We start from the raw sequence: 25,256 nt of genomic DNA on the forward strand, positions 1-25,256 counted from the left end.
CAACTAAAAGCGGAGATCCTTAGATCAGGAACAGAACAGACATTTATAGGACATTTCATAACTTTCCCAAATTCTTATGAAAACATTTACCACACTATCCTGCATTGAAATACTGTACTCAATTTATTATATATTTTAGGAGTCGGTGTTGGTCCATTTTATACCGACTCCAACTCCACCAAAATGGACACAGACTCCACGACTCTGACTCCACAGCCCTGCCTCTCTACACAATTTGTAGCGGACTTTGCAGCAGACATTACATAGGAACGTGGCCTAAAGCGCATTTCTGCTTTCAACTTCACTTTTGGCGTAATACTAGACAAAAATGGTTACTGTTGTGTGCTACAATTCTTGGATAACATTATTTGCTAAAATTGATATTCTATAAAACAATGCTACTTGGACAAGAACAATTTCACATGTGCAAGTCTGGCCCTGATTGGATCAAAGATTCACATATTGGTGTCTTCAGATACTTTTAGCACACTGATTAGTACTGAACTGATGGCCACTTTCTAACTCCAGTATGGGTCCATCTATACTGCACGATTAACAGGAACGCTTGTTTCCAGATATTGTGCAGAGTAAACAGGCTGCTGATCACCCGATGAAGGAGGAAAAGGCTTGTTTTTCAGATAAAATTAACCCTTTGGCTTAGAAAAAAATCATCATTCTCCACAGCAGATGGTCCAGAGTAAAGAGGACTGGACCTTGTACCGCCAAGAACGACGACAGTGCTTTACTGATCATTCTGTGCACATAGATGAGATCTGCCTATCCAAACAAACCATAAATGACCGCCAATGGCAAATAGGTAGCTTAATAGTGGTCGTTTAATGCCGTAGGTCGTGTAGTCTAAACGAGCCATTATAAAGCATTTTAGTAATTTGGCCTCAATATTTTATATACACAATTCTTAAGAATGTTAAGCTGGCCATAGCAACATGAACTACAATATGTATGAACATTTCACTTCACATCTAGGAAATTGGTCGCCTCAGATAGGGATGTTTGGAGAAACAAGTAACATACAGGATCTACATCAGAAGATTTACTGAATACTGGTTGGTTCGGGTGTAGATTTTCCATCTATGCCCACCTTCAGTTATCCATATGGCATGGCTACCAGATAGATTTTAGTGCCATTCTTCTACGTTGAATTTCTCACAGAATACGGCTTGTACTTTTCAGTGACAAATCTGCTGACTGCATTTGTCGGAACGTGGCAATATGTGCCTTTACACACTTGTGTGAAGATATACAGTGGAAGCAGCACATCAGTCACAATGCTTCATTGGGCGAAGCTATCTGTCCTGAGTGTGACACCAACCTGCTAATTTTTTTTCCTCCAAGCTGGATATATACTGATGTGGCTTGTCTTATTACCATAGAACCTTAAATTTGGCACATTACCAGCATGTTCAGCATATGTAGGGTTAATAATACATCTCAGTAAATGTATACAAGCATAAAAGCCATTGGTCAAAGCCATGGCCGGCGTCAGCTTTGAGTTAGTGGCCACAACGGGCGAATGGCCAGTGGATGCATGAAAGGCGCCCTGTTACCTTATACAAAAGGCATCTTGTCCACTCGTAGAGCCCTATGCAGACCCAGCCCTGTGTCCATCACAAATCTTATATCAACTTATTTACAGAAAAGCAGAAATGTGTAATACATATATACATTTATTCCAGATGTGTATGTGTGTGTATATTATATATACACACACACACACACATTTATGGAGTCTCTAGCAGACGATAAATTACATGTATATTCTGTCCAAAATATACCACACATCACGTCCGAGAAAAATTGTTACAAGTCAATATGTTAAACACTGGTAATCCTAACAATTTCTGGTGCTGCTGACACCCGAAAAGACCTAACCAGCTACAGGCCCATAACCAACGCTTTCACCTAGTAAGTTTGTCGCCCCTTCAAATTACCTGTGAGGAACGCAGGGAGAAGTATTCCCGTAAAAAGCAGGAGCAGCACGAGTTGTGGGGTCCCCGAGCAAGACATGTTTATCTACTGCTGGGAAGATGTAAAGTGTGAGAGAGGTGAGACGTTATGGAGACCTTGCAGCTTCTGGGTTAACAAAGGTGTCTCTGTCCAGTGAGGATGGAAATGTTTAGCTGAGGATCAAGAGAGAAGGCACACACACCCCAGACACCTCACACTCCCCTCATAGCCCTCCTACTCAATCACGTCAGGGACCAGTACCACCCATCAACATTCCTGTTCTTAACCACCCCAAAAAAATCATCTACCTCTAACTTACATGTACGACTTTAGAATGCTAAAAGTCATTAGGACCATTCTGTCCTCATGAATACCCTTTCTCTATAACTTATAAATGCCTCTTATCTGACAAATAGTGGAGCTGAAGTGTGATCACTAAAAGATGAAGATCAGTTGTGTAACTTTCTACATCAACAAGTTGTAAACCCATCCAGATAAGATGACACTGTAGACAATCTTTTGCAAGCTAAATACAGCCCGAGACTAGTTCCTGTACAGACCAGGGGTCTACTGACGGTTTGGTTTAGGACAGGAGACCCCTGGCCTGCTGTTGAGTTTTTGGATCAAAAGACCTGTGGCTGGGCTAGGCATGAAACATGGATATGTGAAACCATCCACAGCCTGGGTTCAGATGAGCACTGTGCTGTACCGTGAGCTCAACACACAGGGCACTAACCAGATATTAACCCGGGTGCCATTTAATGCAAGTTATTCTACATATGGACAGAAGGCCAGGGTGAAAATGCAGCATACAGTAGTATGGTCCATTGCAGGCAGGTCTTGCACCCGTCCACTATGTGGGATAGGCACACCGAGCTCAAACGGAGGTGATTGGCCTCAGTTTTAGTACGGCTGCGTGAAAGTGGTCTTGGGATGAATTCAGGCTTCTGCTTAGTGGTCTGTAAACAGGCAAGACTGTGGTTCTCCTGACCTGAATTGACAGCCTTATATATGCCTCATCCACGTGGTAAGGCTAATTCACACGGCCATATAGTGGCCCTATTTTCTCATTCTTATCGGTTTAGATACCAACCAAGAATTCAGGACTTGAGAGTTGTGATAAGGACTTCTTTACATGACCTTGTAGCTTCTGCATTTTCTCAGCCATATTAAGGCTGCAATTCTTGACCCAGCCACCGTCCTCCTGAACCAAACTAAAAGAATCATAGATTATAATATATAATGTGCGTGTATATGTGTATATAGTACAGACCAAAAGTTTGGACACACCTTCTCATTTAAAGATTTTTCTGTATTTTCATGACTATGAAAATTGTACATTCACACTGAAGGCATCAAAACTATGAATTAACACATGTGGAATTATATACTTAACAAAAAAGTGTGAAACAACTGAAAATAGGTCTTATATTCTAGGTTCTTCAAAGTAGCCACCTTTTGCTTTGCACACTCTTGGCATTCTCTTGATGAGCTTCAAGAGGTAGTCACCGGAAATGGTTTTCACTTCACAGGTGTGCCCTGTCAGGTTTAATAAATGGGATTTCTTGCCTTATAAATGGGGTTGGGACCATCAGTTGTGTTGTGCAGAAGTCAGGTGGATACACAGCTGATAGTCCTACTGAATAGACTGTTAGAATTTGTATTATGGCAAGCAAAAAGCAGCTAAGTAAAGAAAAACGAGTGGCCATCATTACTTTAAGAAATGAAGGTCAGTCAGTTCGAAAAATTGGGCAAACTTTGAAAGTGTCCCCAAGTGCAGTTGCAAAAACCATCAAGCGTCTAACATCCCTGGCGGCATGCTTGCATAGTGCACCACCTCCCACTATGCAAGACCGCAATCTTACCTGTCAGTCCAGCCTGCAAACCTTGCTCCAGTTCATGCTGTGTGCATGTCTCTTGACTGACTGCTTAGGGCGGCGGCCCGGTTACTTCCTGATTCTTATAGCGACTGTGGGCGCACCCCTATTGCGTCTCCAGCCTATTGCTGTGAGTCACTAAATATTTAAACCCCCTCCACCCAGAAGGAGGTGCCTGAGCAACACCTTCACTCAGTTTGTCCTTGCAACTGAATTGCCAGGTCCTGTCCTGTTTCTAGTCTGTTTCCGCCACTCTGGGGGCTGTATACCCGGGCCTGTTACCTGTGACTTCTAGTCTGTTTCCGCCACTCTGGGGGCTGTATACCCGGGCCTGTTACCTGTGACTTCTAGTCTGTTTCCGCCACTCTGGGGGCTGTATACCCAGGCCTGCTACCTGTGACTTCTAGTCTGTTTCCGCCACTCTGGGGGGTGTATACCCAGGCTCGTTCTTGTATCTCATTGCAGTAGCAGCTCCTGTCTGAACTGTATCCTAGCCTGTTACCTGTTTGTCTCTATGTCCGTACCTTCCCATTTCCTGCAGTATCTGAACCGGCACCTAACTCCAACTCGTTGTCTCTGTACTTCTGTTTGTGAGTTTTGTGTCCACTCGCTACTTCATAGTAAGTACCTTGTGTGTATCTGGTTCTGCTTGTCCCTTTTCCCTTCCTCCTGTGTTCTAGCCATCCTCCTGTATTTTCCAGTCTGTTCCATGTGAACAGAGCCCTGTCCTCTCTGCCTGCACCTTCAGCCCTGTTCGGCTCTGCTTGCTCACCGCGCCAGCGGTTCCTCTCTGCTCTGACTTGCCCACCGCTCTGGCGGCTTCCCTCTGCTCTGCCTTACCCACCGCTCCGGCGGCTTCTCTCTGCTCTGCCTTGCCCACCACTCCGGCGGTTTCGCTCTGCTCTGTCCACCGCACCTGCGGTTTCGCTCTGCTCTGCCTCGTCCACCGCACCTGCGGTTTCGCTCTGCCTCGTCCACCGTTCCGGCGGTTCCTCTCTGCTCTGCCTTGTCCACCGCTCCGGCGGTTCCGCTCTGCTCTGCCCACCGCACCTTCGCTTGCTCACCGCACCAGCAGTTCCTCTCTGCACTGCCTTGTCCTCCACTCCAGCGGTTTCGCTTTACTCTGCTTGACTACCGCATCTGCGACTCTGAACCTGTCTCTCAGTCTGTACTGGACCCTATCCAGCCTGCGCTCCAACCTGCTAGTACCTCCCTGTCTGCACTCCAGCCGTGCTTGCCAGTACCCACCTGTCTGCATACCAGCCGTGCTTGCCAGTGCCCACCTGTCTGCATACCAGCTGTGCTTGCCAGTGCCCACCTGTCTGCATACCAGCTGTGCTTGCCAGTGCCCACCTGTCTGCATACCAGCCGTACTTGCCAGTACCCACCTGTATGCATACCGGCCGTGCTTACCAGTATCCACCCGTCTGCATACCAGCCGTGCCTGCCAATACCCACCTGCCTGTATGCCAGTCTAACCTGCGTGTTCCTGCATTCCCCGGTGTGGGTCAACAACTGTGACCGGGGTCTGACCTGGAGTAGCACCTGGTCCCTCTGCTCGGTTCCTCCTTGGTTCACGGAGTCGACTAAGCCGCCGTGCGACCTTGGTCGGATCGGGTTGATACTTAGTTACGCCCCTCCAGGTCCGGGCGCGAGCGCAACAAAGCAACTGGCTCACATGAGGACCGCCCCAGGAAAGGAAGACCAAGAGTCACCTCTGCTTTTGAGGATAAGTTTATCCGAGTCACCAGCCTCAGAAATCGCAGGTTAACAGCAGCTCAGATTAGAGACAAGGTCAATGCCACACAGAGTTCTAGCAGCAGACACATCTCTTCAACAACTGTTAAGAGGAGACTTTGTGCAGCAGGCCTTCATGGTAAAATAGCTGCTAGGAAACCACTGCTAAGGACAGGCAACAAGCAGAAGAAACTTGTTTGGGCTAAAGAACACAAGAAATGGACATTAGACCAGTGGAAATCTGTGCTTTGGTCTGATGAGTCCAAATTTGAGATCTTTGGTTCCAACCACCGTGTCTTTGTGAAACACAGAAAAGGTGAACGGATGGACTCTACATGCCTGGTTCCCACCGTGAAGCATGGAGGAGGAGGTGTGATGGTGTGGGGGTGCTTTGCTGGTGACACTGTTGGGGATTTATTCAAAATTGAAGGTATACTGAACCAGCATGGCTACCACAGCATCTTGCAGAGGCATGCTATTCCATCCGGTTTGCGTTTAGTTGGACCATCATTTATTTTTCAACAGGACAATGACCCCAAACACACCTCCAGGCTGTGTAAGGGCTATTTGACCAAGGAGAGTGATGGGGTGCTACGCTAGATGACCTGGCCTCCACAGTCACCAGACCTAAACCCAATCGAGATGGTTTGGGGTGAGCTGGACCGCAGAGTGAAGGCAAAGGGGCCAACAAGTGCTAAGCATCTCTGGGAACTCCTTCAAGATTGTTGAAAGACCATTTCCGGTGACTACCTCTTGAAGCTCATCAAGAGAATGCCAAGAGTGTGCAAAGCAGTCATCAAAGCAAAAGGTGGCTACTTTGAAGAACCTAGAATATAAGACATATTTTCAGTTGTTTCACACTTTTTTGTTAAGTATATAATTCCACATGTGTTAATTCATAGTTTTGATGCCTTCAGTGTGAATGTACAATTTTCATAGTCAAGAAAATATATGTATATGTATGTATATATATACACACACACAGTGCTGCTCACAAATATCGGCTCCCCTTCATTTTTTTCCATAGACTGTACAATATCTTCAGAAATAAATGGAAAATGTACCAAAGTTATATCCTCAGGATTATTTAATTACTGGTCCAAAGTAATACAACAATACAAGATTGTTTTTCAGCTGCCATGTTGCAATTTCCAAGAAGAAACAGAATAAACAGCATGTGCAGCAATAAAGGCACCCCTAATTAATACTTGGTTGCACACTCTTTGGCATTGATGAGAGCCCCCAAACGTTTCTTGTAGCCATCTATAAGCTTTAAGTTCTCAGCTGGAATTTTCTCCCACTCTTCCTTTGCAGTTAGTTCAAGTTCTTGAATGTTTGCAGGGTTCTTAATCCCAATGGCAGAATTCAGCTCACCCCAAAGATTGTCAATGGGATTGAGGTCATGACTCGTTGGTGGCCATTTTAAAACAGTCCATTTTTTCTTTTTCAACCATTCCAGTGTACGTTTGGGTCATTGTCTTGCTGGAGGACCCATGATGGTCAACTCAAACAAAATTTTCTTACACTGTTACACTAGGTAGGACATTTCGCTCTAAAATCTCTTGATAATTCTCTGATTTCATGATTCCTGTGATCCGGTCAATGCCTCCAGCACCAGACGCAGCAAAGCAACCCCACAGCATTATGGAGTAACTCCACCATGCTTAACTTTTGGTAAGGTGTTCTTTTGCTTATAAGTGTCATTGCACCGTCTGTAAACAAACTGTTGCTTTGTATTGCCGAAAAGCTCTATTTTTGTTTAATCTGTCAACAGAACATTTTCCCAGAAGGATTGTGGTTTGTCAAGGTACTCTTTGGCAAAGATCAGTTGTTAATTTTTATGTCTTTTTTTCAGCAATGGTTTCTTCCTTGGCCTTCGCCCATAATGCTCTGCTTGGTTTAGTGTTCGGCGTATGGTACTTGTTGAAACCATGACCCCAGACTGTTCCAGGTTGGCCTTCAGATCTTTGTCGTGGTGTTTTTTCCACCATTCGCATCAACCTTCGAAGACATCTCTGGTCAATTTTCCGCTTTCCCCCACATCCAGGGAGGTTCTTGACGGTTCCATGCTTGGCAAACTTCTTAACAACATTGCACTATTGAAACTGGGATATCAAGATCTTTGGAGATGACCTTATACCTTTTGTCTTGTGTTTGCTAATAGCAGTTCTGATGTCCTCAGACAGCTTCTTTGTCTTCACCATCGTGACAAAGGAACAGGGCCTACCATGCGGCTTTTTAAAACACTGAAGTCATCACTCATTGGCTAATTCATGTCAAATTGGCACCGTCAATTAATCATAGGCGAGTCAAAATGTGTTTCCATACTAAATTAATGTAAAGGGTGCCAATACCAGTGTCACAACAAGCTTTAGGTTTTTCTATTATTCCCTCCCATTTTTTTTTGTTCTAAATTATTGTTTATCATTTGCTCTTTTGTATTTAACACGAGTGCTCTAGACAAAAAAACTGATTCACTTGACTAATTTTTTTGTTCATGGGCGGGACTGTATATGTCTGTCTACATACATACACACACACACATATATATATATAATATATGCATACATATATGTGCAATATATATAATCTTGTTCATTCAGGTGTCAAGTCACACAGTCAGGATTGTATTTTCAGCCATAGGAAAAAAAAAAAAGATGCAGATGCTATATGGTCATGTGAATAAGAACTTAACACAAGTCTCTCAAGATCTGAACTCAAGGTTGGTACCTAAACTCGTACACAGTTACAAAATGCAGCTGTGTGAGAACAACTTGGTCAAGACAGAATGTAGATATCTTGAAAATGGTGAAATATCCAACCATAAAGTAAAACAAATGGTATAACATTACCTCATTTGTTTGCATGGGACTGTAGAACCTTCTATTACATGAGATTATACTTCCATATGTGCAAAATACCATCAAATCAAACCGTTTTATTATTTCTGAAGGGGGTCGATATTTCAACTTTCCAGTGAACATTTCAAGATTCTCCTAAAATAACCTCCTCGTTTCTGTACTGTTCATTTCCCAGCTAAGTGTTTGTAACAAACGTGAAATTAATTTTCCCATTGGTATTATGTATATGAAGAAATGTGTTACCAAGTATACCCCGATCAGGTTTCAGCCCTTGATTCTTTCTTTTTCTTAGATAAGACATTAAGTGAGCTCACAGAGCGCACCGAAATCTGAACAGGAAAATAAATAGCAACTTTTCAGTGACAAGGTGTAAAATAAATTAGGCTTTAATACAATTTTGTCTCGGGGACTATTTGTTCATATAATGACCCCAACAATATAATGAAAAAGGCCATATTATAATTTTGTTTCCACCACTGCAGAATTGCTCTCCTGAGCTGCATCTTCTGGCCTCCAGCAGAAGGCAAACAGTCTTCATTAATAGGACACTCCACATCATTCAGCATTAGCAGGAAACAGGAGGACTCGGCTCTACGTAGCCAAACAGGGCCCCCGGCGAGGCCTCATCAGTTAGAGATTGTGATCACTTTTTGGTGGCAGCTGCCAGTTGCTTGATTGTCCATCTCCTGGCAATTCTTAGATGAAGGAGGAAGACTATAGCAGACGTATGAGTGACATGTGAGGCTCCTCTGCATCCACCTGACGTTCACAAAGCAATAAGGCATCCAAATCAGAAATGTGTTATAACACAACCAGCGCTTTATTAAGGTCAGACCTGGCATCAACCCAAATCACTGCACACTGGGGCAAAACCTTACAGTGGTCCAGGAGCCGTGTAAACATAAGTGCGTTTCCTCCTATCCACAGGGGATAGAACAATGCAGGGGGAGCAGCTATGCAATAACTCAACAGCACCAAAGTGTGGATATATTTTGCAGCAAACTAAAGATGACTATATCTTTCATTAGAGTAGTCTTAAGAACCTCTGCTCCCACCTGCAAAAACACAAAATTCACTTAAGGTACTTGTGATAAGGTGTTGGGAAGTGGACACGAGATGGAAGAGTGAAGCCATTATTACCTCTGCAGTGTGACCACTCCGTTAGTGCAAAGGATCCCTATTCACTGTCCACACTTACAAAAGCTCCACATGCTTATGTTGCCATTACTCTGAAATCCAGAGAACTGAACCCCAAGATGGCAGTGAGGGGAGGTGCAAAGTCCAACCAAAAAGCCTCCTCTCTCCACCTAATAACGGTGGAAAAGGTAACAGACTGTGCAAGCCTCTGAAACGAGACCGGACAGTACTGTGATGGAAAACAAAAAAATATTACCCCATGACCCACTCTCCAACCCCCAGAGTGCCCCCTCCACCATGTCCATGAATATCTAGGATAGTAGAGGGGGGTAGTTGTCCTTGAATCATCTTGATGCTCTGAGGGAGGTCACCCTGTGAAGATCCCCGCAGGGACCGGGGAGTGTGTTCTGGGGGTAGGTGGAGTCATATGTTCGGCTTTCCCCCTCCCATTGAAGCCGAGGTAGGGGAGGGGGAGGGGGACGGGTTACCCCTACCCCACCACAATAATCAGTAATCTTCTAAAGTCTCTATTTCTCCCATGTTCAACCTCTCAGAGGAAGCATTAACAGAAAATCCTGAAAAGAAAAACACAGAATAAAAAAACAATGTAAGAGAAGGAGCAAGAGAATATTGGTATGGGCTAATTCACATGATCGTATTGTGGCCAAAATTCCTGGTCCAATCAAATTTCTGGTTGGCTTTCGTAGCTAGAAGACAATGATGTTGTGAAGAAGTGGATGTTCCTCCAAACAATAGTACAAAATACCCCAAGACTCAACTAAATATGCAATTAAAGTTTTAATGATAAGCCAGCATGTGGAAATAGAAAGGATTCAACGTTTCGGTCTGTCCCAGATATTGATCACGGCCCATGTCGTATGGTTCATAGCAGATACATGGTCTGACAGAGTGATCAAGATATGGGGCAGACTGATGCTGATATGCTGATCACAGATGAACAAACCCGAACTTGAAAAGTTTGCGGTTCGTACCGCACAGTTAGTATCCGGTACTAAATGCCAAACATGGACTTCTCCTGGAAGTCCGTAGCATGTTCGGTGTTCTGGGGAAAGTGAAAGAGAGAGAAAAAGCGAAAGAGAAAAAGCGAAAGAGAGAAAAAGCGAAAGAGAGAAAAAGCGAAAGAGAGAAAAAGCGAGAGAGAAAAAGCGAGAGAGAGAAAAAGCGAGAGAGAGAAAAAGCGAGAGAGAGAAAAAGCGAGAGAGAGAAAAAGCGAGAGAGAGAAAAAGCGAGAGAGAAAAGGCGAGAGAGAAAAGGCGAGAGAGAAAAGGCGAGAGAGAAAGCGACAGAAAAAAAGAGAGAAAGAGAAAAAAAGAGAAAGAGAAAAATAGAGAAATAGAAAAAAGTGAAAAAGAAAAAGAGAATGAGAAAACGAACGAGAGAAAAAGAGAAAGAAAAAAAGCGAGAGAAAGAGAAAAAGAGGGAAAAAAAAAGAGGGAAAGAGAAAAAGAGGGAGAGAGAAAGAACGAGAGAAAAAGAAAAAGGGAAAAAAGAAAGAAAGGGTTTAAAGAAAAAAAGGAATTGAAACAAATAGCAGTAATGACGGCTACGGGCCTAGCACAAACAGCTTGTCCTATGGATCAGCAGTACAAAGGGGGCTGAGCACTGTGGCCCATACGTCATTTATCCCAGCACAGTAGCTTGTTTATACATGGTGCCTGGTGTTGCAGGCTTTGCCCCTTCATTCCGCTGACTGATGGGGATGTAAGTGCGGGTTTAACCTGTGATTTGACATAATGATTACTAGGGTTTGTGCGATACTGAGGGTATACAGAGATATATGGTAAGAAGACAGTATACAGCCCCACCTAGCAGACTTGGATCCGCCCGAACCATCTTCTGTTTCTTTTTCTTGCGTCCAGCGCTTTGTGCAGTTTCTAGTGTTGTCTGTTGTGAATTACTCTGACTTGTCTGATACAGCGCCCATCCTGAATCCTAGAAAAATACAGATCAGCAGGTTTTATAGATAATTGTCTTCATCTAAAGCACCAACTGGGAATCAAATACAGAAAATGAGACCGGCGCACAGCTCACACCTATAATACGTGCAGTGGTGGAGGCCCCGATATGTCATGTCTAGTAGTGTAATTAGGGTATAACGGGGTCAGGTCTAAGCATCCTTCGTATAAAGACACTAAATAAGATAATGGCAGCTCATTCACAATAAGATCTCAATGTGTGGCCTCACCACTGAACTCTTCACCGACCATCAATTACTTACATGTGTTACCTGCTGAGGTTTCTGCTGAACAGTTTTTTGCTTATTTCGATGCTCCAAAAATTGCTTGGAGAAATCTTTAGCTTCAGGGGTGTCCCCAAGATATGCTCGGACATAATCATGGACTTCATAAGGAGATTCCACTTCACGCAGGAAGGACACAAATGTGGGCACTGCACCAAGAAGAAGATGCTTTATCACTATAAATGCAGCATGAAAAGGGTTTTCTGAGCTCTCGCCAATTGTCTACAGACACTGTGACTTCAGATCACTAAGGTGTGACAGTGTGCGATGTGTACACTGTCACGATTCCCCTGTATTCTCAGTGCAAGTGGATGTGCAGGTATGTAATTTGCAGACTTGCGGTCAGGTGCCAACTAGATTCTTTTCCACTTCTCTCAACAGAACAAAAGATTTGTCTAGAGTCTGGAAAACCCATTTAAGCACCAGTGTCTAAAAACCAATATAAACAGACTAAAGATAGTATAAAAAAAAAAGACATAAGAATATAAAAAAAATAGCATAAAGCGGCTTGCTGTAAGGTTATGTCAGCAACATAGAACACCCTCAGACCATCCTTTCTGTTTTGCCCTTCCACTACCAAGGATGCAATAAAACGTCCTGAATGTACAGGGCTAACTATCGATACACCTAATCAGGCCATTTATGGATCACTGAATGTTATCTGGCGTCTATCAAGTTCTGGAGAACAAGTGAAGATATGTGCAATAATACATAAATAACTGACAAGTATAAATACTGGACATCTTCAACTTACATTGTTATTTTTTTCTAGTGAGCAATAAAAAAATGTATTGGAGTTTAGTGTAGCCCGAGCCCAGGTAGGTTTTCTGCATTTAAGCATCAACCTGGGTGAAAAAACTTGTAGCCACAAACATAATTTTGCGCTTTATTTTAATGTTTTACTTTGACACAGTTTCAGTGCTAGAGGGGTTGTGCATTACTATTATATTGATGCCCTATCCACAGAATCAATCATCAATGTAAGATTGGTGGGGGTCTGACCATTGACCTCCCCAAGATCAGTCGTTATGACCTCTAGCGGTGGCCAGATGTACACATTGCACAGAATAGCACAGCTTCGTTCACTGCTTAGTGGCAGCTGCCGAGTGCTGCAAATCAGCTGTGGCCACCAAACAGGGTGACGGAGCGGTGTTAGTCCACCCTGTGCAATGTGTACACCTGGCCACCAACAGAGGCGATAACAGCTGATCAGTGTGGCTGCCATGTGCTGGACACTTGAGCAATCTAATGCATTCACACCTACATTTCCGTCTGTATATCGATTAAAAACAGGCTGCTTTCCTCCCATGTGTCATCCATTTTACATCCACTTTCGATAATTTTTTTTTGCTTTTAAAAACTGAAGGACGTACACAGACTGTCTGAACTTTTCTCTGCATTGACTCTTGGCAATGGATCAGATAAACCCTTCCCAACATCTTGGTACATCATGTGTCAGGCCACTGTCTTTCAAACAGGCTCAGGAGCTGAGCCCACCCCATTCCCGACAGATGATGACTGTGTTATCTAGCCATCATCTGCCTCGAACAGCAGTGGGTTAAGTTACAATCTCTGATAGTGGCAATTACAGCATGTGGCACATGGGTGCGTTGTTCCACACGCCCATCATCCGTCCTCCCACAATGTGATCTTGTGAAGCTGATGGGTTGATGAATACCCTGGTGCCTGTCATGACAGTCTCCTATGAAGCCCAGCCTAAGAATACTAAGAGGTTTACTACACTGCTCAAAAAAATAAAGGGAACACTTAAACAACAGAATATAATTCCAAGTAAATCAAACTTTTGTGAAATCAAACTGTCCACTTAGGAAGAAACACTGATTGACAATCAATTTCACATGCTGTTGTGCAAATGGAATAGACAATAGATGGAAATTATCAAGACACCCTCAAAAAAGGAGTGGTTCTGCAGGTGCGGACCACAGACCACATCTCAGTACCAATGCTTTCTGGCTGATATTTTGGTCACTTTTGAATGTTGGTTGTGCTTTCACACTCGTGGTAGCATGAGAAAGACTCTACAACCCACAGAAGTTGCTCAGGTAGTGCGACTCATCCAGGATGGCACATCAATGCGAGCTATGGCAAGAAGGTTTGCGGTGTCTGTCAGCGTAGTGTCCAGAGGCTGGAGGCACTACCAGGAGACAGGCCAGTACACCAGGAGACGTGAAGGGGGCCGTAGGAGGGCAACAACCCAGCAGCAGGACCGCTACCTCCGCCTTTGTGCAAGGAGGAACAGGAGGAGCACTGCCAGAGCCCTGCAAAATGACCTCCAGCAGGCCACAAATGTTCATGTGTCTGCACAAACGGTTAGAAACCGACTCCCTGAGGGTGGAGTTGTGCTCACAGCCCAACACCGTGCAGGGCGCTTGGCATTTGCCACAGAACACGAGGATTGGCAAAGTCACCACTGGCGCCCTGTGCTCTTCACAGATGAAAGCAGGTTCACACTGAGCACATGTGACCAACGTGACAGAGTCTGGAGACACCGTGGAGAGCGATCTGCTGCCTGCAACATCCTTCAGCATGACCGGTTTGGCAGTGGGTCAGTAATGGTGAGGGGTGGCATTTCTGTGGAGGGCCGCACAGCCCTCCATGTGCTCGCCAGAGGTAGCCTGCCTGCCATTAGGTACCGAGATGAGATCCTCAGACCCCTTGTGAGACCATATGCTGGTGCAGTTTGCCCTAGGTTCCTCCTAATGCAGGACAATGCCAGACCTCATGTGGCTGGAGTGTGTCAGCAGTTCCTGCAAGATGAAGGCATTGAAGCTATGGACTGGCCGCCCGTTCCCCAGAACTGAATCCGCACATCTGGGACATCATGTCTCGCTCTATCCACCAATGTCACGTTGCACCACAGACTGTCCAGGAGTTGTCGGATGCTTTAGTCCAGGTCTGGGAGGAGATCCCACAGGAGACCATCCGCAACCTCATCAGGAGCATGCCCAGGCGTTGTAGGGAGGTCATACAGGCGCGTGGAGGCCACACACAATACTGAGCCTCATTTTTACTTGTTTTAAGGACATTACATAAAAGTTGGATCAGCCTGTAGTGTGTTTTTTCCACTTTAATTTTGGGGGTGACTCCAAATCCAGGCCTCCATTGGTTAATAAATTTGATTTCCATTGATGATTTTTGTGTGATTTTGTTGTCAGCACATTCAACTTTGTACAGAACAAAGTATTCAATGAGAATATTTCATTCATTCAGATCTAGGATGTGTTATTTGAGTGTTCCCTTTATTTTTTTGAGCAGTGTATATACTGTGGTTTTGCAATATACAGTAGAGGAGATCAGATGAGATTGCAGGTTCAGGTCCTCTAATGAGAATAACAAAGTAAAACGTAATGACAAAAAAAAAAAAAAAAAAAGCAAAAAAAAATTTTTTGAATGACTATCGTAATTGTGCCGGCCTGTAAAATCATATTACAAAGTCATTTTCACCACATAATGAACACTGTAAAATAACCCAAAAAATAGCTGTGGAATTGTATTTTTTGCACACGTTCACCGTTTTCGTACTTTTCTCCCCCTGGTTTTCCAGTATGCTTAATGGTAAATGGAATGGTATCATTCAAAACTGAAGCTTGTCCAGCAAAGAACAAAAAAAAACAAGCTCTCATAAGGCCAAGTCAACAGAAAAATAAAAAAAAGTTATGGCTTTTGGAAGAAAAAGAGGAAAAACGAAAACACAAAAAAACTGAAAATCCCCATGTTGGGATGGGGTTAAAAAACAGGAAAAACACATGGAGAACTTATGTAAAATTAACGTTTTCCAATTTTTCTCCCTTTTCTGACAAATCTGCTTAGACTTCAATGGCGGAGACTGATGCATAAAAACAGATCAGAATAGGACTTGAACTGTTTAGGGGAGAAATCATAAGAATGTTAAAAAAAAATAAATGTGTAAATGGTTGCATTAAACTATGGGTCAGTGTGCTGGTTGTATTAAAAGCAGAAAGCAAGGAGGTGAGAAAAACAGATGTGTGAATATAGCTTTATATTCATGATTTATCCCTAAGGACAGGTTATCAATATAAAAATTGTGGACAACCCCTTTAAACTGGAGTCCAGAAGAGAAATAAACGCCAGGGAGTTACAGCGAGCTATGTCGAGCTTGTGTAAAATAAACAAGTTGCTACTATTTGATTCAGGTTTTTATGTGCTGAGTGAGAAGAGGTTGCCTCTGTTCACACGTCCGTTCTGACATTGTTTGTTCCGCTTTAGAGACATACTAAGTAATGGATCCGTTGCATCAATTTATGCAAAAAGAAGCAGAGGGGCAACATTATTATGGGGTCGGTTTGGTGTCCATTTTTATTACAGAAGTTATTTTGCAAAAAAAAAAAAAAACGGATACAAAAAGGACACATAATAAGCAATGGGACCCCTCTGCTTTCTTTCGTGTAACTGATGCAACTGGACACTTTTTCCATTTATCTGTTCCCAAAATGGAACAAATTAAATTTCTGAACAGAACCATGGACCAAGTTAATTTCTACCCAATGCATAAGCCAAAAGGTAAGTAAGTAGGGGATTTACATGAAATTAAAAAAAAAAAAAAAAAACAACAAGCCGGAAACATACAAGTAGTCTGATGTTCTTTGTCCCAAAAAATGCACAAGTTCTTTCATAATATTTCCTATTCTGGTTGAATCCACTTTTGCTTTGGCTCAAAAAAGTTCTAAACATCTGAATGTAAAACTGCATGTATATCTGCAGCGTTCGTGAGCACTTTAGCAGCGCCCTTTCCTTACCATCCAGGCTATGGGCAGTGTTGAGGGCATGCAGCGTCTGCTCACACCACTGGGTGAAGCTGTCGGCACACTTTGTTGCTCCTTGAAATAGTCTAACAAGCTTCTCTTCTTGCTCAACTTTCTTACTCTGCCGGCTATTCAACCCCGATGATTTGCTGGGGAATAAAGAGAAATAGTCCTGTGATTTCTACTATAACTACATTATACATTTGCTGGTGATTGATTACCTAGATTTACAAATAAAAAGAAGAGAGAGCAGAAATATCACTTGCACAACATGGGGAACTCTCCTTAGATAGCACTCACTAAATTTGAAAAGCAGAAGATCGTAAAATATTTACCTAGCATTGCTCTTGTTCTTATTGGCAGCATTTCGGGGTGCAACCACTTTGACAGCATCGTCCCAGAATCCACTACATGTCTTGTTTTCTGGGCTACTCCAGATGCTACTTACAGAGTCCGACGACCACTGAGGGCTCAGATTGTTGTTCAAGTTGCCCCATACGGAGTTTCCAGAGCTGCTATTGCACGTGTTCAGCTTAAAGAGAGAAAGAAAAAAATAGTAACTTTAAAAGAGCAAAAAAACAACGATGCGGCTTATTCATCATTGTTTATCTGCTTATTCTATGGAGTAAAAATGGTGGCTTAATTTGCGCATTTTTTATATTTGCTTTACTAGGTTTTGTCTATATTTTTTTCAACATTATGTGTGTGGTTTTGTTCAGATGTTTTAGCCTAATTATTTGAGGCGAACATTTAAGCGATATTATACTCCAATACCCTAGTAGTGTTCAAAATCTGTCTGAGGCTATGTGCCCATGATGCAGAAAATTTCAGCAGCGTTTCTGCATGTCCTTGGCAGTAAAAACGCTTGCGGATTTTACACGCGTTTTTACATGTGGATTTGACTTGCGTTTTTCAAATGCATTAAGTAGTCAAATCCGCATGCGGAAGCGCACAAATAATGGACATGCTGCGGATTTTTCCACACTGAAAGTCTGCAGCGTGGGCACGGAATATGTGGATTTTCATTGGGGATCATGGGGCACGGATTACCAAGCGTTTTTAAAGCGTTTCTGTTGCGGAAATTCCACATAAAAAAACGATTGAAAAACGTATAGTGGGTACGCAGCCTAAAGGCTCATTTAGACGTCCGTTTTTCTCGTGCAAGTTTTATCCATGATTTTCACAGACAGCACTCGTACCTATGACAGTCGGAGCTATTTTACACATCCGATTTTTTTGCTCAGACTGTGTCGGATCAAACTTTTATTAATGTCAGTCTATGATTCTGTGAAAAAAAAAAATGAGACAGCACCTGGAAGCCATCCGTGTATTGTCGGGATTTCACAGACTGTTTGATAGGAGAAGCTGGAGAAAAAGCCATCAGTTTTTGTGTTTTTTTCTCATCTGAGAAAAATCGATGAAACTGACAGTAAAACACTGATAGACTGACCAAAAACACTGCTGACTGACCTCTAAATGAGCCCCCCCCTTTTTTTTTTTTGGCACAACATGCAAAAGTTTATTCAAAGGGATGTGCAACATTTTACACTAAAAAGGTGGAAAAGAAAAAGTGGAAGAAAAGGCATTTTGAATTTACCCTGAATTTACCAAAAATTAAGCAACATCATGTGCAACTTTAAAAAAAAAAACAAAAACAAATGATGAACTGAGGCCTATGTAGAACAGATCCTAACTACAGGAATCCCCCCTCCCCCAACACATACATTGAATAAATCATAACATATATCGTACATTGGGCTGCCACTTGTGTTGCTATACCTTTTTTATTTACTAAAAAGTGGAATCTGCTGCCATTTACAATGTATTCATCTTCAGTGATGGAGGTGACCACTGAAGTGGAGGATGATTCAAGAGGTATTATTTTAGTACGCTCCCGACTCTTATTATTGGACAATGAATTAGCAAATCCTTAAAGAGTTTTTCCAGATATATGTGTTTTATACACCCTGACTTATGCTACATTAAAGTATCAAACCCTGCATCATTCACCTTCTTCCCTTGCTTTAGGGCAGGGGTCTCAAACACGCGGCCCGCGGGCCGCATGCGGCCCCTGAGGCTGCTTTATGCGGCCCGCAGGCACAGACCCCTTGACGATCCCGACCTGGTCCAGGAGGAGCCGCTGACAGCAGCGCTGAATTGCCGCACAGAGACTGTTTCCCAGCACTGCATTTCCAATGCCAGCCGCTGACCAATCAGAGGCCAGCAGCTGATATCTGCGTGTCGGCGCAGCGAGTATGACGTCATTGCCATATGCAGATGTCAGCTGCTGGCCTCTGATTGGCCGGCGGCTGACATTGAAAATGCTGTGCTGGGAGACAGTCTCTGTGCGGCAATGCAGCGCTGCTGTCGGCGGCTCCTCCTGGACCAGGTCGGGATCGTCAAGGGGTCGGACTCTGTGGTGCCTGCGGGCCACATCTGCAGGAAGGCCGCCGAGGGAACGGAGGACAGGTGAGAATCATCTTTTTTTTTTTCTATTTTATGTGTGTGAAGAACAGCACAGGGGGCACATAGCCACAAGAGGGGACCTGGATGGGGCACAGAGCCACAAGATGGGGACCTGGATGGGGCACATAGCCACAAGATGGGGACCTGGATGGGGCACATAGCCACAAGATGGGGACCTGGATGGGGCACATAGCCACAAGATGGGGACCTGGATGAGGCACATTAGTACAAGATGGGCGCCAGGATGGGGAACGTTGCCACAGGATGGGGACCTGGATGGGGCACATAGCCACAGGATGGGGACCTGGATGGGGCACAGAGCCACAAGATGGGGACCTGGATGGGGCACAGAGCCACAGGATGGGGACCTGGATGGGGCACAGAGCCCCAAGATGGGGACCTGGATGAGGCACATTAGTACAAGATGGGCGCCAGGATGGGGAACGTTGCCACAGGATGGGGACCTGGATGGGGCACATAGCCACAGGATGGGGACCTGGATGGGGCACATTAGTACAAGATGGGGACTTGGATGGGGAACATTACTACAAGATGTTTTCCATTATTACTATATGATGCTAATTGTAAGACAATATTACTGTATGTGGCCAATTGGGGGAAATAAAATTGTAAAAAAAATAAAAAATAAAATAAAGCATGAAAAAATATTGGGCACTAAAAATGCTGTTTTATATGTAAACTAAAGTAAACACAAAAAAGTGCACGTTTATTATCGCCACATCCATAACGACCCAAGCCATAAAAAAATAAACACGGAAAAAATGTTCAAAAGGTGTATACAAAAAAAATGGTATCACTAAAAATGTCACATTGAACAAAGAATGCGGCCCCCCAAATTCAAATTTTTTCCATGTGCGGCCCATATACCCAGCCGAGTTTGAGACCCCTGCTTTAGGGACTCTTCTCAGACACTGCTCCGGTCTTTGTTGACGGGCTGCAGTGGTGAAGTTGTGACTACAGTTGAAGTGACGGCTGCAGCCAATCACTGTGCTCAGAAGTCTACATCATCACTGCTGAGCTCACTGATTGGCTGCAGCACTATAGTTGCGACTTCACCTCTGCAGCCTGTTAAAGGATGGAGCAGCAGCAGAGAGGAGTTCCTGGAGCAGAGAAAGATGAATAATGCAGAGTGTGAAAATGCACATAAAAAAAATATTCACGCTAAACACTAATAACTTTGGCATTATAACAATTATAAAGAATAATTACTTGCCTATACAAAGGTGCGGCTCACACAAGTGTGTAGGGATTGGAAAGTCAGGTGCCCCCTAATAACTGCATTTAGCAAATTACAATCCGGCAGTACTTACAATTGGAGGAGGTGCAGGTGCAGGAATTGGAACATTTTCAGGCCTGCTGCGACCAGCCTGTTGCTGCTGCTGTTGCAATTTTTGCATTTGTCTGGCCTCTTCCTGTTGAATCTCAAGGAGAGATTTGGTGTTGATGGTTGGCTTGACTACATTGCCCCAACCAGGAGTCTTCTGCTGCTGTTGCTGCTGCTGTTGCATAGACTTCAGCTCTTGCTGTAGTCGCCTTTGCTGTGTTATATAAAAGGAAAACTGTAACATTACTCTATAACTGGCTTATTAGATATTTCATGTATAATACACTTAAAGGCCACCTGCCAGCAGGTTTTTACTATGTAACCTGTGAGCAGTATGATGAAGGGACATAGACCCTGATTCCAGAGATGTCTCACTTGCTGGTCTGCTTGCTGTTACTTTGATACAATCACTGTTTTCTCTGCTGCGGATCTAGCAGAGTTTGCATGCAGAGTTCTGTGTAACCCAACCCACACCACTGATTGACAGCTTTCTGTGTACACTGTGCATAGGCAGAAAGTTACTACTCAGTTGTGTTATACAGAGCAGTTGACTAGGAGGCCTGAGACACAAAGCTTTATTTTAACTAACACACAGCCCATTAACCCCTTTACCTCCGAGGGTGGTTTGCACATTAATGACTAGGCCAATTTTCCAATTCTAGCCCAACCCTAACCCTAGAGTTTATTTTTTACGCCTTTCCTCATGTGGTATAAGTGATTAGACGACTTTATTCTTCGGGTCGGTGCGATATCAGCCAGATTCATATCGGTTTTTATGATTGACAGCTGTCATACACTAAAAAAAAAGACTAGTTGTTGCATCGCCATATTTTGAGAGCTATAATTTTCCATATTTCAGCCGACAGAGTCATGTGATGGCATATTTTTTGCGGGACAAGTGGACGTTTTTATTGGTACCATTTTCAGCCACGTGACATTTTTTGATCGCTTTCTATTCCGATTTTTGGGTGGCAGAATAAACAAAAACCAACAATTCAGGAATTGTTTTTTGCTTTTTTTTATGCCGTTCTACATGTCATAAAATTTATAAGGCAGCTTTATTCTTAGGGTCAGTACGTTTACAGCGGTACCACATTCATATAGTTTTTTATGTTTTGGCGCTTTTACACAATAAAAACTGTTTTATAGAAAAAAATTTTTTTTTTTCCATTGCTTTATTCCGAGAGTTATAACTTTTTTATTTTTCAGCTGATGGAGCCGTATTGCGGCTTGTTTTTTGCAGGACAAGATGACGTTTTCAGGCCATTTTTATTTACATTCGTCTTTTTGATCGCGTTTTTTCCATTTTTTGTTTGGTGGTACGATGATAAAGCATCATTTTTTACAGTGTTCACTAAAGGGTTAACTAGTGTGATAGTTTTATAGGTCAGGTCATTACGGATGCGGCAATACCAAATATGTGTATTTTTGTTGTTTTGGTTTTTTTTTTGATTATTTGTTCATTTTTAAAAAATATATATTTTTACAATTTTTTTTTTTTTTTCCACTTTGAGACTTTTTTTAAAAAAAAAAAAAAACCTTTTACACTTTGTCCCACTATGGGACTCATTTTTTGCAGGCTGATCGCTTGCACAACAGAAGGATGAAGCATTATCCCCTATGCTGTGCAGGCTGTCAGCCCCTGCACACACAAGCTAGGTAGATTGTGCACTGAGCACGATCTACCCATCTTGCTGATGCCTGGTGACCCGGATGCCGTGCTCATCCTGATTTGCGCGCGTCCAAAGTTGAAAGCAGAGGAAGCTTTGCCTCTGCAGCATTGGAGGAGCGCAGGTGCAATGAACATGGCTGGATCTTGATGAACTATCGCAAAGACCTCGCAAGCGATGTGCTCCTTACCTAGAAAACTGGCCAGCACTGAGAAAGGGGAAGATGTTTAATAAAATGGTAAATTGCAGTTACTTCCTTTTACAAACACTTTGTACTTTTACAAATTTAGAATGATGAGATAAACCTTCCTTTAAAAAAACTGTCCACTACTTGGACAACCCCTTATCAATCAGCATGTTCCTCCCTCATAAAAGAACACTAGCTGCTATACTCACCTAAGGTGCCGTTTCAACAGTGTCAAGACTGGCTCTCCCAGTGCTCACATCACATTATGTCAAGCAATCTCTGCAGCCACTCTCCCCTGACATCCTGAGGGAGTCAGAGCTGTGCCTGCTCTCCCACTTCCTCCGGATGACTGATTTGTAAGAAGGAGGGGAGAATGAGGTGGCCACTGAATGGGCACAGGGATTGCATGACATAATGATAAGTGAGACCCAGGAGAGTCAGTGCTGAAAAAAATAAAAACCTGGCAAAACTCTTCAAATACATTTATTGAGAGAAACAAAGAATAAATTTATATTACATTAAATTTATACATTTTATATATATATAAACTGCTTATACAGTGTAGTTCATTATCCTCCACTGGAGTGAAAGCGTGTGGTGCTCTCTTCTGGTCCTCAGAGGAAGGATTAGATCTTATAGATAATAGTAACAAAATCAATAGGCCACCATTGATAATCACAGGTTTAGGCCATGACTGGGACTGATGAGCAGCTCAGGCTCACAAACAATATCACTGCAGAAAATATTCAGAAAAATGGAAGAGCAAAGTGCATGCTTCAGCAAATTTTGATTCACTTGGTCTCACCCTTCACCATGTCTTTAAAGGCATTGTCTTATGCTGATGATTGACAGTTCACACTAGTGGCATAGTTGTGCTGCTGGTCCAAACTGTGCTCTCTCCCATACTGCAAGAGGCGGCAGCATTGCCAGAGCACAGGGGAACTGAAGCTGTCGGGTCCAGTGATCCGGCCACCATCAAAGCAGAACTTATAAGCTCTAAAGCAAAGAGATTTTAAGCGAGTGCTCCTGATAGATTACTATCCACATCTGCAGTCTAAGCAACGAGCACAGATAGACTGTGCTACCATACAGTGACCACATAGTTAGATGCCACATCTACACAGGCACAATATCACCCTGCAGACTACACAAGGGTAATCTCCAGAATGATGGTTGTAGTGTCCATCCAGGTGTCCGATACAGCTGTCCATCCAGAGAAGGTGAAAGGGGCAGTGGAGGGTTCAGAGCAGAGAGCCCAGGATGCTTCATATGAGGGGGGCATAACATTTAACATCAAAAGGGGCAGCAGATTTAAACTTACATTTCTAATTTATCCAACCGGTATGATCACAAACAAAAGGTATTCTCTACTGCTGTACCCCTCACCCATCTGCATACTTCACTCACACATTAGACACGTAGCATACACATTACTCATGCATCATCCACACGTCAGTGAAACATTGCATGTGTGCTGCACAGGTGTCACACACATCACTAACTACATACAGGTATACACACACTATACACATAGTATTATTATTATGCTGCCAGTTCCAGACCCCCTTCCTTCACACCTCCTCCTCTGCACCACTAGGTTTCTCCATATTGCTCCTTCACGCTGCATGTTTTTTTTCCCTATCATATTTCCAAAATGCAGATTGGGTCCGACTGGGAAAAAGTCAAGGATTTCTTTTATGCTGCTATTTAGTTTAAAAAAAACTATATTTTCTTTTTAATTATTAGGTCTTTATCGGGTTCTTACTCTGTCAAATATTTCCCTTTATTGAAATCAGTAAGTTGTATTAGAGAGCTATACAAGTACTAGGGTGGGTCTACACACAACAGAACACGCACCTCTTCTTGGTTCTGTCTCTCTCGCTCCTCCTCAAGCTTCTGTATCTCCGCCAAAGACAACGTCGAAGGAGAAACTCCTGAATTCACCTGCTGCCCCCATGTGGAGGAAGACGGTAACTGTAACAGAAATAACATGCATTACTCTGCAATCTAAAAAACTTCACAGATAATAATACGAGCAGTATTTCTACATGACTCACTTACCAATCTTATCAACTGGTCACATCGTTTTGTGAGCAATCCTAAAGCATTGCACCGATTTCGAACCCGTTATAATGACTTGGGGTTTCCTTCTTTCTTACTGACAGACCACCACAGCAGACTATGCCTCTCCGTTCACCAGAGCCAAAGGTTTCATTTGCACCTATGCACTTTATTGACTATATAGGACACCTACTGTTACCTACATATACCTGCACTTCGCTAGATACAGTATATCTAACTCAGGTCAATTACACCTTTTGGCAATTACATTCTTTATTGTCAACCATGCACTACTGCACTTTATTGATCCTCATTTAGCTAAATATTTTTTATTTAGGTCAATATTAACTATACCTGGTCATCTTAACCTTATGTTTTTCATATAATATTAATATATATATCTATATAGATATATATGATAGATAGATGTGTGTTTTTCATATTCACCATTATATTGAATTACATTTTATTGAGATTATATAAATATACTATATATGTATATTATGTATATATGTATGTGTGGGTTTGTGTGTGTATGTGTATATACAGCGAAAGAAATAATTATTTGATCCCTTGCTGTTTTTGTAAGTTTGCCCACTGACAAAGACATGAACAGTCTATAAGTAAGGGTAGGTTAATTTTAACATTGAGAGATAGAATATCCAAAAAAAAAAATCAAGAAAATCACATTGTATAAAATAGATAAATTTATTTGCATTTTGCAGTGAGAAATAAGTATTTCATCCCCTACAAACCATTATGAGTTCTGGCTCCTACAGACCAATTAGACGCTCCTAATTAACTCAATACCTGCATTAAAGACAGCTGTCTTACATAGTCACCTGTAGAAAAGACTCCTGTCTACAGACTCAATTAATCAGTCAGACTCTAACCTCTACAACA

At 42.9% G+C, this 25,256-nt stretch overlaps 1 protein-coding gene across 6 annotated transcripts in view; it reads right to left on the reverse strand.

Annotated features, from left to right (window-relative positions):
• Positions 1–9,240: 9,240 nt before the first annotated feature.
• Positions 9,241–25,256, reverse strand: part of GIGYF2 (GRB10 interacting GYF protein 2) — a 150,922-nt gene continuing 134,906 nt past the window's right edge. For 4 of the 6 annotated variants that reach the window (XM_073674501.1, XM_073674499.1, XM_073674497.1 and 1 more), the window contains 7 exons: positions 24,150–24,266; positions 20,422–20,649; positions 16,960–17,156; positions 16,619–16,773; positions 11,820–11,989; positions 11,407–11,533; positions 9,241–10,155 (listed from right to left, as the gene is read on the reverse strand). In XM_073674501.1, the coding sequence (XP_073530602.1) occupies positions 10,088–10,155; positions 11,407–11,533; positions 11,820–11,989; positions 16,619–16,773; positions 16,960–17,156; positions 20,422–20,649; positions 24,150–24,266 (1,062 nt within the window). In that variant the 3' untranslated portion in view covers positions 9,241–10,087. The remainder of the gene's footprint in view (positions 10,156–11,406; positions 11,534–11,819; positions 11,990–16,618; positions 16,774–16,959; positions 17,157–20,421; positions 20,650–24,149; positions 24,267–25,256) is intronic. The other 2 variants (XM_073674502.1, XM_073674500.1) reach the window with 1 other exon arrangement.

This window comes from Phyllobates terribilis, unplaced genomic scaffold, assembly GCF_046119375.1.
Source record: "Phyllobates terribilis strain yellow unplaced genomic scaffold, ASM4611937v1 Scaffold_3__8_contigs__length_932513732, whole genome shotgun sequence".
Taxonomy (NCBI): Eukaryota; Metazoa; Chordata; class Amphibia; order Anura; family Dendrobatidae; genus Phyllobates; species Phyllobates terribilis.